The sequence below is a fragment of the Ricinus communis genome, chromosome 7 (genome assembly GCF_019578655.1).
Source record: "Ricinus communis isolate WT05 ecotype wild-type chromosome 7, ASM1957865v1, whole genome shotgun sequence".
NCBI classification, from domain to species: Eukaryota; Viridiplantae; Streptophyta; class Magnoliopsida; order Malpighiales; family Euphorbiaceae; genus Ricinus; species Ricinus communis.
This window is the reverse complement of record NC_063262.1, coordinates 6,091,921-6,106,968: the sequence shown is the minus strand read 5'-3', so window position 1 is coordinate 6,106,968 and position 15,048 is coordinate 6,091,921. Positions and strand designations below refer to the sequence as shown.

At 26.6% G+C, this 15,048-nt stretch overlaps 1 protein-coding gene and 1 long non-coding RNA gene across 7 annotated transcripts; both read left to right on the top strand.

Moving 5' to 3' along the window:
* Window positions 1-3,119: 3,119 nt before the first annotated feature.
* On the top strand, window positions 3,120-3,793 carry LOC125370554. The gene is made up of 2 exons (XR_007216602.1): window positions 3,120-3,345; window positions 3,599-3,793. It is a non-coding gene; the product is annotated as an uncharacterized LOC125370554 (long non-coding RNA).
* Window positions 3,794-10,443: 6,650 nt separating this feature from the next.
* LOC8261996 (esterase OVCA2) lies at window positions 10,444-13,817 on the top strand. 6 transcript variants are annotated; one of them, XR_001536343.3, is made up of 8 exons: window positions 10,450-10,917; window positions 11,011-11,109; window positions 11,224-11,265; window positions 11,458-11,602; window positions 12,417-12,518; window positions 12,643-12,804; window positions 13,132-13,234; window positions 13,445-13,817. XR_001536343.3 is itself a non-coding variant. In XM_025159978.2 (6 exons), exons 1-6 carry the CDS (start codon window positions 10,480-10,482, stop codon window positions 12,705-12,707), a joined length of 873 nt encoding a protein of 290 aa, XP_025015746.2. In that variant the 5' UTR covers window positions 10,448-10,479; the 3' UTR covers window positions 12,708-12,967. The 6 variants fall into 6 exon arrangements, 3 of the variants coding, with proteins under 3 accessions (XP_048233224.1, XP_025015746.2, XP_002534315.3); XR_007216767.1 differs by lacking the exon at window positions 13,132-13,234 and having other exon boundaries at window positions 12,643-12,777; XR_001536342.3 differs by lacking the exon at window positions 13,132-13,234 and having other exon boundaries at window positions 10,451-10,917.
* The last annotated feature ends 1,231 nt before the right edge of the window (window positions 13,818-15,048 follow it).

Sequence of the window (15,048 nt, the reverse complement as noted above, 5' to 3'; positions counted from 1 at the left end):
ACTAGGGCATGCTTCTTTTGGCTACCTAAAAAAGTTATTTCCTGGTCTGTTTAACAACATTGATGTTTCTATTTTTCGTTGTAATGTTTGTGAACTTGCCAAGAGTCATCGAAGCTCTTTTTCATCAAGTTTTAATAGAGGTCATTTACCTTTTATGATTGTTCATTCTGATATTTGGGGTCCATCTAAAATTTCAACTTTGGGGGGATCTCGTTGGTTTGTTACTTTTATCGATGATTGCACAAGGATGACTTGGGTGTGCTTAATGAAATCTAAGAGTGATGTGAATGCATTATTTCAGAAATTTCATACACATGTTAAGACTCAATATAATGCACATATTCAAGTGCTTCGCAGCGATAATGGTGGTGAATACCATAACTCTAAATTGAAGCATTATTTGGAAGAAAATGGAATTGTCAATCAAAGTACATGTGTTTATACACCCCAACAAAATGGGGTAGCTGAAAGGAAGAATAGGCATTTACTAGAAGTTGTTCGTGCCTCATTGCTTCATGCAAAAATGCCATTATCATATTGGGGAGAAGCTTTTACTTCTGCTGCATATTTAATTAACCGAAGTCCTTCATGGACTCTTGATTTTCAGACACCTTTTCAGGTTCTTAATGATACTACAACTGCTCCATCAACATCAAACTTACCTCCTCGTGTCTTCGGCTGTGTAGTATTTGTACATATTCATAAACATCACCGCCATAAGCTTGCTCCTCGAGCAATAAGATGTGTGTTTCTTGGATATGCAACAAATAAAAAGGGGTACAGGTGTTATCATCCTCCAAGTCGACGTATGTTCATATCCATAGATGTAGTCTTTCATGAAGATGTGATGTATTTTGAGTCTGAATTTCCGGAGGAGAGATATGAAGAAATTCAGACATTAGATTATCAATTTCAGGAGGAGTATGAAGTGGTTGATAATGGGATACGTATTGAGCAAGAAGATCTAACTCCATCGATTGAAGAAGAGTCCTCAAGTGAAGAAGACCCTGAATCCCAAGCTGAAATACCACGCCAATCACCTGCTGAAGATATTCCTATTCTTGAACCCGATCCACCGAGAAAACGATTACTAGAACGATCCACCAGAGGTATTCCTAAACTTAGTTAAGAGCCTGAAATTTCTAGTAAAGTTAAATACCCAATGAGTCATTATGTGTCGAATCATAACTTGTCAGAATCAAATAAGTCATCACAAATCAATTATCTAATCGATCTATTCCTAAAGGGAAGCTTTATCCGATCCAAAATGGAAAGTCGCAGTGAACGATGAAATGAAAGCCTTGCAAAAGAATGAAACATGGGAGCTTGTTGATTGTCCAGCAGGTAAGAAACCAGTAGGGTGTCGTTGGGTCTACACCATAAAGTATAAAGCAGATGGCACAATCGAACGATTCAAAGCAAGATTGGTAACAAAAGGATACACTCAAATCTATGGGATTGATTACACTGAAACCTTCTCTCCTGTAGCTAAAATCAGTACTGTGAGAGTGTTATTATCCTTGGCTGCAAATTTGGGTTGGTCATTACAGCAATTTGATGTTAAGAATGCTTTTTTACATGGTGAATTATTCGAAGAAATCTATATGGAGCTTCCACCTGGATGTATGTCAACAATGCAGAATAGGAAAGTTTGCAAGTTGAAGAAATCGTTGTATGGACTGAAACAATCTCCACGAGCATGGTTTGGGAGATTTTCAAAGTCTATGAAAGCTTTTGGATATCATCAGAGTAATGGAGACCATACCTTATTCATAAAGAAGGCAAATGGGAAGATCACAGCTCTCATTATCTATGTGGATGACATGGTAGTTACAGGAAATGATCCAAAAGACAGGAAGGCATTACAAGAATACTTGTCCAAAGAGTTTGAAATGAAAGACCTGGGTTGCTTGAAATATTTTCTTGGGATTGAAGTTTCAAGATCAAAGAAAGGAATTTTTTTGTCCCAAAGGAAGTATGCATTAGATTTATTGCATGAAACTGGAATGTCAGCATGTCAACCAGTTGACACACCAGTTGAGGAAGGCCTGAAGTTGTGCATTGAGGTAGACCAAGTACCCGTTGATAAAGGAAAATATCAGAGACTTGTAGAAAGATTAATGTATTTAGCTCACACAAGACCTGATCTTGCGTATGCTTTGAGTATTGTTAGCCAATTCATGTATAATCCTGGAGAAAGACATATGAATGTTGTCATAAGAATCTTACCAGTGATTTGAAGTCCGCACCGGAAAAGGAATTTTGTTCACTCAATATATGGATTGGCAAAACATGAGGTTTACACCGATGCTGATCAATGGATCAATCGATGATAGACGATCAACTGCAGGATATTTTTCGTTTGTGGGTGGAAATCTTGTGACATGGAGAAGCAAGAAGCAAAATGTTGTTGCCCGGTCTAGTGCAGAGGCTGAGTTCAGAGGAATGGCTGTTGGTATGTGTGAAGCCTTATGGTTAAAACAAATTTTGGAAGATTTAGGTTACGCACTGAGGCAGCTAGTTAGATTGTATTGTGACAATAAAGCAGCACGTGATATAGCTTATAATCCAGTACAACATGATCGGACAAAGCATGTAGAGGTTGACATATTTTTTATCGAAGAGAAGTTGGATGAGAATATCATAGAATTGCCTAAAGTATGTTCTGAAGATCAGTTGGCTGATATCCTTACCAAAGCAGTCTCGAGTCACATGTTCTTTAAATGTCTAGGCAAATTGAGCAAGTATGATATTTATGCACAAACTTGAGGAGGAGTGTTGAAATTTTGAGTTGTTAGGGTTGTTAGAATATGATAAGTATTTATCTTTTAAATTTAGGATATGATAAGTATTTATCTTTTAAATATAGAGTCTAGCTATTAAGAGTTTGTTATTTAGTTTCTATCAAAGTCTTACATATAAGTATAAATATAAGGCTGATGTATCTCTTTTTTATATCAGAATACAGTAATGAAAACCTAATTCTTAGGTTATTTCTTTAAGTATAAAGTATTAAAATTAGTAAAATAGCCACAAAAAGCATCTATGACACTGATGATAAGGCCTAATTACCCAAAAATTGATCAACTTTTCACTTTCTAATAAATCTAACTAATTTTTTCAGCTTTTTTCTCATTAAACCCAAACTTATATTTTTATTACAAATCTAACAATTCGGTCAAAATCAATTTCTGGGTCTTTCTTTTCATACCCCATTCAATCTATTATTTTTCTTCTTTTTAGATTATAAGTTTATTTTTCAACATTATCTACCACCACTAGACAAATTGGTACACCAGGAGCCCATTAGATCTACAACACCGGTGGAGATGGTGAAGCGAATTGGTGAGTTCTACTGAATCTTATAATTTCATATATAGAACAATAAGTAGAAAAGGAAATTACTGAGTTGGATTTTAGGTGTTTAATTTTTAGAAGATGATAAAAATTTCATGATTTGATTGCATTTGATTTGAATCAAAATTTGAAATGAGGATTTGAATGAGATTTTAAAATTATAATTTAGAATAAGGTTTCTGTAGTAACTCAGAGTAGAAAACTCGCTTGACACAGTGTTGTTTTCTTTTCACTAAAACAGAGAGGGAATCTAGAGCATAGAGAAAGCTAAAGAATAAAAAGAAAAGAAGAAGAAGATCAAACCCACATTTCAATTACTCGGTCAAACTAAATCCAACCCAATTCATTTCAATTGTAATTTTTCAGTCGGTTAGCCCTTACTGCTGGACGAGGCATTTTCAGTTTCCAGTCACCATAATGCGGCGTGAGTTTTTGACATTTTTATCTTCTATCATGCACCTTCATTATTTGCTATTACCAACACAGAAAATGGCTTCAAAATAGGAGCATTCACTTCCCTGGATCTCGCTTCAGAGGGAGGAAAACCTCAGCAAGCAACCTAAATATGCAAGAAATAATTTGACGAGCGGCGGCGGCACTACTGTAGCAGTGAAAGTGGAAATAACGACAATGACTAGAAATTTGAAGGAAATGGGGCGAATGAAAAAACAAAAAGACAGGTTTCTTATTATAAAACGCAGCGTTTTGATGCTAGCTCATCAGTCAGCATTTAATGCTGACTCAACTTTTAATGATTTTTTTTTCTTACACGTTATAGTCCTACCACCGTTGTGGTCAACTTTCCGCCATCTAAAACTATTTCTGAAATGAAAATAAAAATTTTGATTTAAATAACTAAAAGCTAAAAAAATTGCTAGATTTGTTAAAAAATAAAAAGTTCAAAATTTTTCAAGTAATTATCCCTAATGATAATAATATATAAGATATTTTCCTGTTCTTATTTTAAATACGTATTAATTAAAATAACATAGATAAGTTATTTAAAGTGTTAAAAATACCATAATAAATAATTTAGCATTATTTTAAATTGAAAAATAAAATACGAAAAAAAATCCAAAATTCTTTCTTCCTAGACAAAAGGCAGCAAATTGTTTTTTCTATTTTCAATAAACAAAAAATGTACTTACTCGTTGCCCTATGTTTTTCTTTTCCTTTGCATAGTACTTTTTTACAATAAAAAGTTCAGTTAACAATATTTTAACACATATAAATTCAGTTATTGAAAGATAAATATTGTAATTATGCTTATAAATTTGATATGTAGAAAATCTTTTCCGAACAAATGTACTTTTTTTAAATATTTTTTTGTAATTTAATCGAGTATTTTTAGTTTCAACATTGTTTTTTATTTTCATAATTTGATGCATCCATTAAATTTTTGTGCTAAATTTTACTTGCATGTTATTCTTTCGTTCCTTTTTTTTTTCTATTACCTTTGCAATATTCAAGGTGAAAGACATGGAAGTTATTTAATATTTATTGAAAGATTTTTATTTAGTCTAAATGTATGTCCTAGCTATGCATTAAATTGATAAATAATTTATATTTTTCACATCATGTCTTTTATGTATTTAGAGATTTAGATATTACTGTATTTGATCCTTTCGTTAATTTTTTTATAAAATTTTTAATATGTTTTAAAGAAATAGAAAATATACATTTTAAAATTTTACAAGCAATAATGAAAAGTTAATTGGTAGTCGTCCTATTAGTCCTAGGAATGAGAATTAAAATGTAAATGCTAGGGAGAAACAAATCTAGGAAAAATTCAAAGGAAAATCTTTTGTTAATAATGACAAAACTCCTAAGAAAAAAGTGAAGGTTACTAGTGTGGTTGAACCTTAGGCCTTTCAGACTGACGAAAGATATATACATCCACATAACAAGAAGGATGTTAGGGTGGCAACCCCAAATGGCCATAAAAGTGAAATGTCATATTTGCCACCTTATATCTCTATCAATCAACCTATTGTGTATGATGTGGCAGGTCAAGGTTTGAAGAAGGTATAGGCCGACCAAATTTTCATAAGCCTTCAAATTCTATTGACATTAACAACCCTTACCTTAGATGTTGTAGGTTTTCTAGCCATTCTACCTTATAACATATTGTTAAATTTACTATTTAATATGATGAATTTATCAATTCAGTTGTTAATTTGAAATTGAGGCTTTTTTTAAAATATTTAATAAAATTTTTAGAGAAATATAATCCGACTAAGCCCAGCTCGACACTTTCCAAATATTTTTTAATGTTAAGATGATGGTTAAAAAATGAGAAATTTACTAGTTTGAAGTTTGATGTTCATGCACAAAGGTTGTGATGATGAGAGATAGGAGTATAAACAAGTCGATTGAGTTGAATTTTGAAGAATTTGAGCTCAAACTTGATCCTAAATAAACGAGCTCGAGCTTGAGCTAAGCTTTAAAAAGCTCAAGTTTGAGCTTATTTCACTCGAGTTCGAGCCTGATTGAGCTTAAGTAATAAATTTACTTTTTAAAATTATTTTTGAAATATAAACTATCTATTTATTAGATTTAAATTAATTAAATAATTTTATAACTGGTGGTCGGGAAAATGCGCCCCCATCGTCTAGTGGTTCAGAACATCTCTCTTGCAGCTATATGTGGTGGCTCCACACGCTACTTTGTTTAACAAGCGTCGCCCTTCCTTTTTTTTCTCACTTTACCTAGATAAGGGCTGTCACATGACCTCCTTCTCTGAGAGAAACTTCCTCTTGTTAATATTACTAATATTTATATAAAACTATATATTTTAAATTAAGCATTTATCATAAACTTATATATTTATAAAAATATAATAAATTAAAAAGTTATTAACTATTATATATCTATATATATATGAAAGCAAGGTTTTCAAATTGCTTTTCTCTTTCTTTTTGACAAATTTTCTTATATTTTGGTGCATTAATCTATTATTAAGAATTTTTAAATAAAAAAGTTGCATAACTCTTCGTCAACTATCATTTAATAACCATCTTCTTAATGGTCTATTTTAATTTATTTAATTATTAAGAATTTCAATAATGATGAAAAATATTTACATTATTGATCATACACCTCTTCATTTAGAATATTTTTTAGAAAGATAAATAATTTCTTTATATATATTTTTGTTAATACTCATAGAAGTCTCATTTTCTTTTTCTTACTATATTTTCAACTTAATTTTTCTATAAATTTTCTTATAATTTGATAAATTTAATATATTACTATAAATATTTAAATAAATAAATTAGGTAATTTTTCATTAATCATCAATTAATAACTATTATTTTTTTATCTATTTAAATTTGTTTTATTACTAAATACTTCAAAAATAATAATAAAATACTTATATTATTAACTATATATAACTTTTTATTTGAAGTTTTTTCTCTTCTATAAAGTTTTCCTTCTATAAGATAAATGATTTTTTAAAATTCTCTTCTTAATGCTTATAAAATTATATATATATATATATATATATATATATATATATATATATATATATATATATATATATATATTATACAATATTCACATTAATTGTGAATTTTTACTTCTATTCAAGTTGAACTGATATGTTTATTGTAAGTAATATCAAATAGTGTTATTATTATTATTATTATTATTATTATTAATGGAATTAAATTATTTTACTTGTGATTATTTATGCTAATACTTACTTGATTGTATATGAATTTTAAACTACTTATCGTTTGAAATATTTAAATAATATTAATTAATTAAATTTTTTAGTTAATAAATATTTATTTAATGAATTAATATATTACTAACTATTTTTAAATGAAAAAAGTACATAACATTTTATTAACTATCATTTAATGACCATAATCTTAATGGTCTATTTTAATTTATTTTATTATTAAAATTCTAATAATTATAAAATATTTACATTGTTGATTATACACCTATTTATTTAAAATAATTTTTTAGAAAGATAAATGATTTTTTATATACATTTTTGTTAATACTCATAAAAGTCTCTTTTCTTTCTTACTATATTTTCAACTTAAGTTTTCTATAAAATTTATTGCCCTTTGATGAATTTAGTCTATTAATATAAATATTTAAATAAATTAATTAGATAACTTTTCATCAATCATCAATTAATTGATTTATTTAAATTTATTTTATTACTAAATACTTCAAAAATAATGAAAAAAATCACTTGTATTGTTAACTATATATAACTTCTTATTTCAAGTTTTTTTTTTCTTTTATAATATAAATGAATTTTTTCTTTATTTTCTTCTCAATACTTAAATATATTCACATTAATTCTGAATTTTTATTTTTATTAAAGTCGAAATGATATGTTTATTGTATTTTTTATCAAATCAAATAAAATATTATTATTATTATTATTATTATTATTATTATTATTGTTATTATTATTATTATTAAATTACTTTACTTACAATTATTTATGCTAATACTTACTTGATATGTATATGAATCTTAAATAACTTATCGTTTGAAGTATTTAGTTAATATTAATTAATTAAAATTGTTTTAGTTAATAGATATGTATTAGTTATATTTAAATTAATAAAATTAATAATTAGCAAAATTAGTTTAAATATCTTTGTATGTAATATATTATTTTTATTTGATGTCTTAATATTTTATACTATATATTTTATGATTTTTAACTGGCTTTTCTCTTCTTAACAATTTTTTTATAAACTTTTTATATTTTGGTAAATTAATCTATTACCAAAATATGTAAAAAAAAAAAAAAAACTATTTTCAACTTGCTTTTCTCTCTCTTCTTGACAATTTTTCTATAAATCTTCTTATATTTTGGTGAATTAATCTATTACTAAGAATATCTAAATAAAAAAATTACATAACTCTTCATTAACTATAATTTAATAAGTATCATCTTAATAGTCTATTTTAATTTATTATATTATTAATTATTTCAAAAATGATGAAAAAAATATTTACATTGTTCATTTGGAATATTTTTCTTCTAAAAAGATGAATAATGTTTTTTGTATATTTTTGTTAATACTCATAAAAAAGTCAACTTAATTTTCTGTAAATTTTATTGTATTTTGATAAATTTAGTCTATTACTATAAATATTTAAATAAATAAATTAGATAAATTTTCATTAATCAACAATTAATAACTATCATTTTATAATTTATTTAAATTTATTTTATTACTAAAAACTCTAATAATAATTAAAAAAACACTTACATTGTGAACTATATATAACTTCTTATTTGAAGTTTTTTTTTTACAAGATAAATGATTTTTTTTATATTCTTCTTAATGGTTATAAAAACTATATATATAAATATATATTTACATTTATTCTAAATTTTTATTTCTATTCAAGTTTGAAATGATATATTTATTATTTTTTATCAGTCAAATCAGATAGTATAATTATTATTATTGATTGAATTAAAGTACTTTACATACGATTATTTATATTAATATTTACATGATATGTATTTGAACTTTAAACTACTTATCATTTGAAGTATTCGAATAATATTAACTAATTAAAATTATTTTGGTTAAATATATTTATTAATTATATTTAAATTAATAATTAATAAAAAAATTTAAATCTTTCTCTGTATGTAGTATATTATTTTTATTTGATATCTTAAAATAATACTAAATATTTTATCATTGAACGTGGAAATTCATTTTATATTATTAAGTCACTTATAATATATAAATTAATTTTTACATATTATATATAAAATATTATATATATGAATATATGCTTGATATATATAAAGACTCATTATAAATTATATATTCTTATTAAGTTTAATTACAAAGTCATCTTATATATTTTCATATTTTATTAAGTTCTGATAATATAAAATTATTTAATTTGTAATTTTATAATTTATAATAAAATTAATTTATAATTTTATAATTTTTATTTTATTAAAATGAGCCGCTCAAAAGAGTAGACATTTATCTAATTATAATGGAATCAAACTAACAAATATATCTTATTTAGCATAGTGGATAAGACTTATATATAGATAATTAAGATTGCAAGTTCAAATTATACTCTATATAATAATTGATTTTCTTTTAATATTAAACTAAGTTTAATTAGGCTAGCAAGCCAGATATTATGAAGCTCAAGTTCGACTCGTCAAGTTACTCGAGTCCGACCTAATTAACATCAAATCTATATCCAATATTTTCCAAGTCAATTATGACTAGGTCACTATTTGATCATTTATTACATCCCATAATTAGAAATCAAAATTTGTTTCATCGAAAGAGTGAGATAAATATTTAACATTGCGCTTGTCCCATCTAAACTGATTGGTAAGTATTGATACGCCAAATGGTTTGATAATTTTTCACTTAAGGGATAAATATATTTTTATATTAAAAGAGTATCATATATTTTATTTTCTTTAGCATTTTTTAGATATTATAATTATTTTTTTACATAGTTTTATATATATTTAATATAAATTTATTATTAAATTATAATATTTTAAATAATATATCAAAAAATTTATAAATATATTAAAATTTTATTTAAAAATTAATTTTTAAATTTGATTAAAATTTAAAGATAATATATTTTAATAATTTTTGTGATCACAAGATATCTAATTAGATTCTAAATTAATTAAAATACTTATTTTATCAAATATTTATATTTCTTTTAATATTTAAAATCTAAAGAATAAAAAACAATAAATTTATCTAAAAATACTAAAAAATGAAGGACATATTATCTTTTAAATATAAAATATATATCTCTCAAATATAAAAACATCAAATCACATAGTTAATTTCTAAACTCTGTCCTTATTGATAATTAATTCTAGTTGCTTATCGAATTTAGGGTAGAAAATAAATAATTTAGCTGGTGTATTAAATTTTATAAATTAAAAATTTATCTATATGCTACTAATTAAATTAAAAATATATTTATTCAGAAAAGTTAATATATATTCCTTTTTTTTTTTTTCTTTTAGAGTTTTAATTGAAACCAGGGGCAAGAATCGGTTGAGAGAATTACGTAATACCTTGAAAAAGAAAAAGAAAAAGAAAAAGGAAAAAATAAAGATATTATATGTTCAACTCAAAAACATGTAACATTATGGCATCGACAGCGTTTAGCCTTGCGAAAGCCATTGTAGCGGTTCACTCAAAGCAAGAAAGATTTCAATCAATCCTTTTAGGTCCCTCTGTGTCGGACAGTCGTGGAATTAGAATATGCTCCTCCATAAAACAAGTGGAGAAGCAAAGCCAGAAGAGACAGGCTAATTGTAAATTAGTGATGATGATGACGATGGAAAACAAAACATTTCGAAACAAACCCAGAATTCTATGCATCCATAGCTTCAGGACAAGTGCTGCAATTTTCCAAAAGATGATAGAAAGATGGCCTGTAACTGTTCTTGAAAAGCTTCAACTTCATTTTCTTGATGGCCCATTTCTTGCTCGAGGAAAATCCGATGTTGAACTCCTTTTCGATCCTCCTTATTATGAATGGTATCAGAGCAGTGAGGTAAGAATTACTTTTAATTTCTTTTTATTCTTCAGTTTCAAGAAGTAACAGGAAGGGGTACTGATAGAAATGGTTATTTTATTTCTTTTGTAGGATTTTAAAGTGTACGAGGATTTTGAAGAATGTGTTGCTTATATTGAAGAATATATGTTAAAATATGGTCCTTTTGATGGTTTGCTTGGTTTCTCTCAGGTGGGTTTACTTAAATTTACTCTCTGGATTGTTTCCATTTTCTTGAAACAACTAATTTTAATTGTTCTATTTTCTGGATTTTCTTTTCTTGCTGATATGGTTAATGAATATTAGGGAGCATTTATAACAGCAGCTGTGCCAGGAATGCAAGCTCAGGTATGGAAACTCTTTCTTAGGCATGTCAATTGAGTACATCACAAAATGTGTGAACATTCCTTTTTCTTTTTGGTCTTTTAGGCAGGTTAAATTGTATTTCTCGTGTCCTGAATTTTCTATGTATTTGGAATCTGGAAAACATGAAGCGAGAACTTCACTGCATTATATATAAAGTTGATGCTGAAATTGTAGGGTGTGGCTTTTACAAAGGTACCAAAGATAAGATTTCTTATATTAATATCTGGGGCTAAGTTTGGAGGGTACAAGTTTGGCCAACCTAAGCTCGCTGGTAGTGCATATTCATCTCCTATTGACTGCCCTTCGCTCCACATTATAGGTAACTTGTTTTTGTCATTGTTTTCTTCACTTGCTAAGGTTAATTTCTTTTTCTTTTTGACAATACTATAAGAAAAGAAAGCATTTTTTTATGTCAAAGAAAAAAAAAGGTAGTTCATTGGAGGTTTAGTTCTGATCTGATTTGTATTGTCTGCAGGACCCTATGAAACTATGTTTTAAATGCTGCTATTCTGTCATTGATCATTATGTACACCATTATAATGAGCTATAACAAGATTGATATTCCAATCTGAACTAGTTGGCATGATTTTATTTGCAATGTATTTTTCTTTTCTTAACAATTGAAAATAAAATTTTTCTTCCCTCCAGCACATCATATAGATAATGAGTGTAGCTAAAAGCAGTAGCAGGTGAATAAGTTCCAATACCAGCACTTATGATTTGCGCTATCCAGAGTTGGGCACCTCGTCTTCTGTTCATGTTTTCTTGCGTTAATAGACAATTATCTTTCAATTTATAACCCAGTTAACCTTTGGATTTTGAATTTATTATAATTTATTTTGGGAGTGAGGAAAAAAAAGAGATAGATATTCCTTTGTTTCTTTTCTTTGTTCGTTCTTTTTTCTTGTGGGCATAGTCTGTTGTAATGATTAATGATTGCATTGAAAGCGTATTGGTTATTTTAGAAGAATTAGTCGGTTTGTTATGGAAGTTCTGCTATGTGTTTGTGTATTATCTATCATGAAAGAAAATGATGAAGGCTGGTTAAAGTACCTTCTGCAATTTAGAACATAGGAACATTATATATCACAATTAAGCATCATTTTATATTCTGATAATAACAATGAGTACAGGGGAGAAAGATTTTATGAAGCCCGGTGGAATCGATCTCCTAGGGTCATTTGTGGACCCCGTTGTGATTCATCATCCCAAGGGGCACATTATACCAAGACTTGGTTAGTAGTAGTACATTTTCATGTTTTGATCTTGCAGGATATTGTGAGGTTTCTCATTTCAGAAAGGAAAGGGTTTCTGATTTGTCATTATATATAATGCCTTTCTGTTGAACCTTTTGCATAGATGATATCAGCCTCAAGACAATGCTTAGCTTCATCGAAAAGATGGAATTGAGGCCTTCACTTTGATCAATGTATCTGCTTGGATGCCAAGACCACTAGCTTCTTTCACCCAGTCCTCAGCTCTCTCTTCCTGCATGTATATCTCTCTTTTGTTTATATAGTGGTGAGTCTGTGAGGATCTTGTTTATAATTTGTAGGATTAGCGGTCTAGTGTTCAGAAAACAGTTATTCTAGAAAGTTTATAGGGTTGTGTTTGAATTTTCCTAGAAAAACACTAATTAGCTCAAAACTAACTATTAACTTCTAATTGAGTTTAATTCAAACTATATAGTGGCATTGGCTCTCAAGTCAGTTGAACTGCATCCTGACCATATGATTAGGATGTAATGAATTTTCCAATTTGTTTGCACCCAAAATAAAATTTTAGTCCAATTTAAATTAATACAGACATTCAAATTTATATCCTAAGTAATTTGTTTTTATGTTGAAGTTAATGATGTAGTGCAGTAGTAGAGGGAGGGAATACTATGTAAAGAAGAAATTTTACAGAAATTACTGAGAAGTGGAGATGAAAAAATGAATGCTTCATACAGGTTTTTTTAAGATCTAATAGTTATCTCTTTATAGCTATTTTTTTATATTCGTTATAAAATTTTCTAAAAGCATACGGTTTTTATCAATTGAAATCGGCTTTAAATATTTAAATAAAAAATATTTATTTATTTATTATAATTGGGTGTTCTTAATATATTAATTTTTATATTTAGGAAACTAAAGCAAATACATAAAACTGGTTTTTACAGAGATTGAAGAAATGCTGCTTTGAAGACTCATCGGGGGGAAGAGGAAAAAGAAATTGTTGAAGGAAGAAATATGATTAGAAGTAAAGGGCTATAACAAGTGGTGGGGGCATGGGCTTAAAGAGGAGACCAAGAAAATGAGAGTGGTGGTGGAATCATTAATGCATTTTGAGTGAGATAGGGTGTGGAAATAATGAAAATAGATACTAAATCATAAAAAATATTACTTATAATTGTGTCTTAAAGGTTCAGATAGGGTTTGGTGATAATGACAATAACTTTATTATAGAGTTTTCTATAGGAACAGAATGAAAAATAGACAAGAGTCGGGGATATTCTATTATTTTGTTAGCAATGCAAATTAGTTGTTTATTTATGTATTATACAGTAATAATATTATTATTATTTTGATTATAAATAATCATACAAAATTACATTTATAAAATATTTATAGAATTTTATTTTTTAATTATTTTTAATTTTATAAATAATAATAATATATTAAAATATTTTGAAGTGTTTTTCTTAATAAAATTTCTTATGTTTCTAGATTTATACAATTAATATAATTTTTTTAAATATTTATTAATTGATTTATTAATTAATAATACCAATATCATTGATATACCTTTACTTAATTACTAAATAATTTATTGGCTAACGTATTAATTATATGATAAATCTAAAATTAATATATTAGTGTAATATCTATCTGTAAAAAATAAGTATATATATAAGATATATATATATATATATATATATATATAAAAAATAAATATACATATTAAAAAGATTAATGTCTTAATTTATTAATTATTTACAATTAATATGTTATTTTCTTAAAATTTAAAATTATTATTAATTAGAGAAATAATTTATTAATTGATATGATATTTAAATATAATTAAGATATTATTTTTTAATTTTAATTATTATTTAATTAATAAAGCGATGTATTAATTAATAAAAATTTATATAATAATTTTTAATTTTATGTGTCACACGTATGAATAAATTGGTTATTTGACAATGTTGAGCACATCACTATCAATTATGAATAAATTTGTTTGTTAAAAGATAAAAGACTAGCGTTTTAAATAAACTTTTAGAATTGTTGAAAACATAAATATAGAATTGCTTTTATGTTTAAATTTTTTAAACTGTTCTGATCAAACTTTTCTTGAAAAGAATGTATTAATTTACTTACTTCTTTCATAAACTAATTTTGAAAATTCACAAAGTAAAAGAAAAATAGAAGGCACTTTTATTTACCATAAGTTCGATAAGGCATTACATATTAAATTGAGATCCTATAACAATAAATTAAAGAATATGTTATGATTTTACATCCAATACAGAAAGAGGAAGGAGGTAATAGATTTTGATCACTTGTGTCCATATTTATCAATTTAATAGTCATTTATATAAGACAAAGTCAAGATTGGCCCTTGAAAGCGAAATGAGTAATACATACATCCTAGAGAAATTAAAACAATGGGAAACCGTTGGAGCTTATAAAAGAAGAAGAAAGGCCACAGGGTTGAATTAGCTCCTGATTTTTCAGAAACAGTCAATTAGATCCTTATAATTTATTTTGACGCAACTCC

What these genes read in the sequence shown, in the direction of transcription:
- LOC8261996 (XM_002534269.4), top strand. Translation starts at nt 10,480, where the DNA reads ATGTTCAACTCAAAAACATGTAACATTATGGCATCGACAGCGTTTAGC. An exon ending in GTTTGCTTGGTTTCTCTCAG is followed by an intron (nt 11,110 to 11,223) that starts GTGGGTTTACTT and finishes AATGAATATTAG; the next exon opens with GGAGCATTTATAACAGCAGC. An exon ending in CCCTTCGCTCCACATTATAG is followed by an intron (nt 11,603 to 12,416) that starts GTAACTTGTTTT and finishes CAATGAGTACAG; the next exon opens with GGGAGAAAGATTTTATGAAG.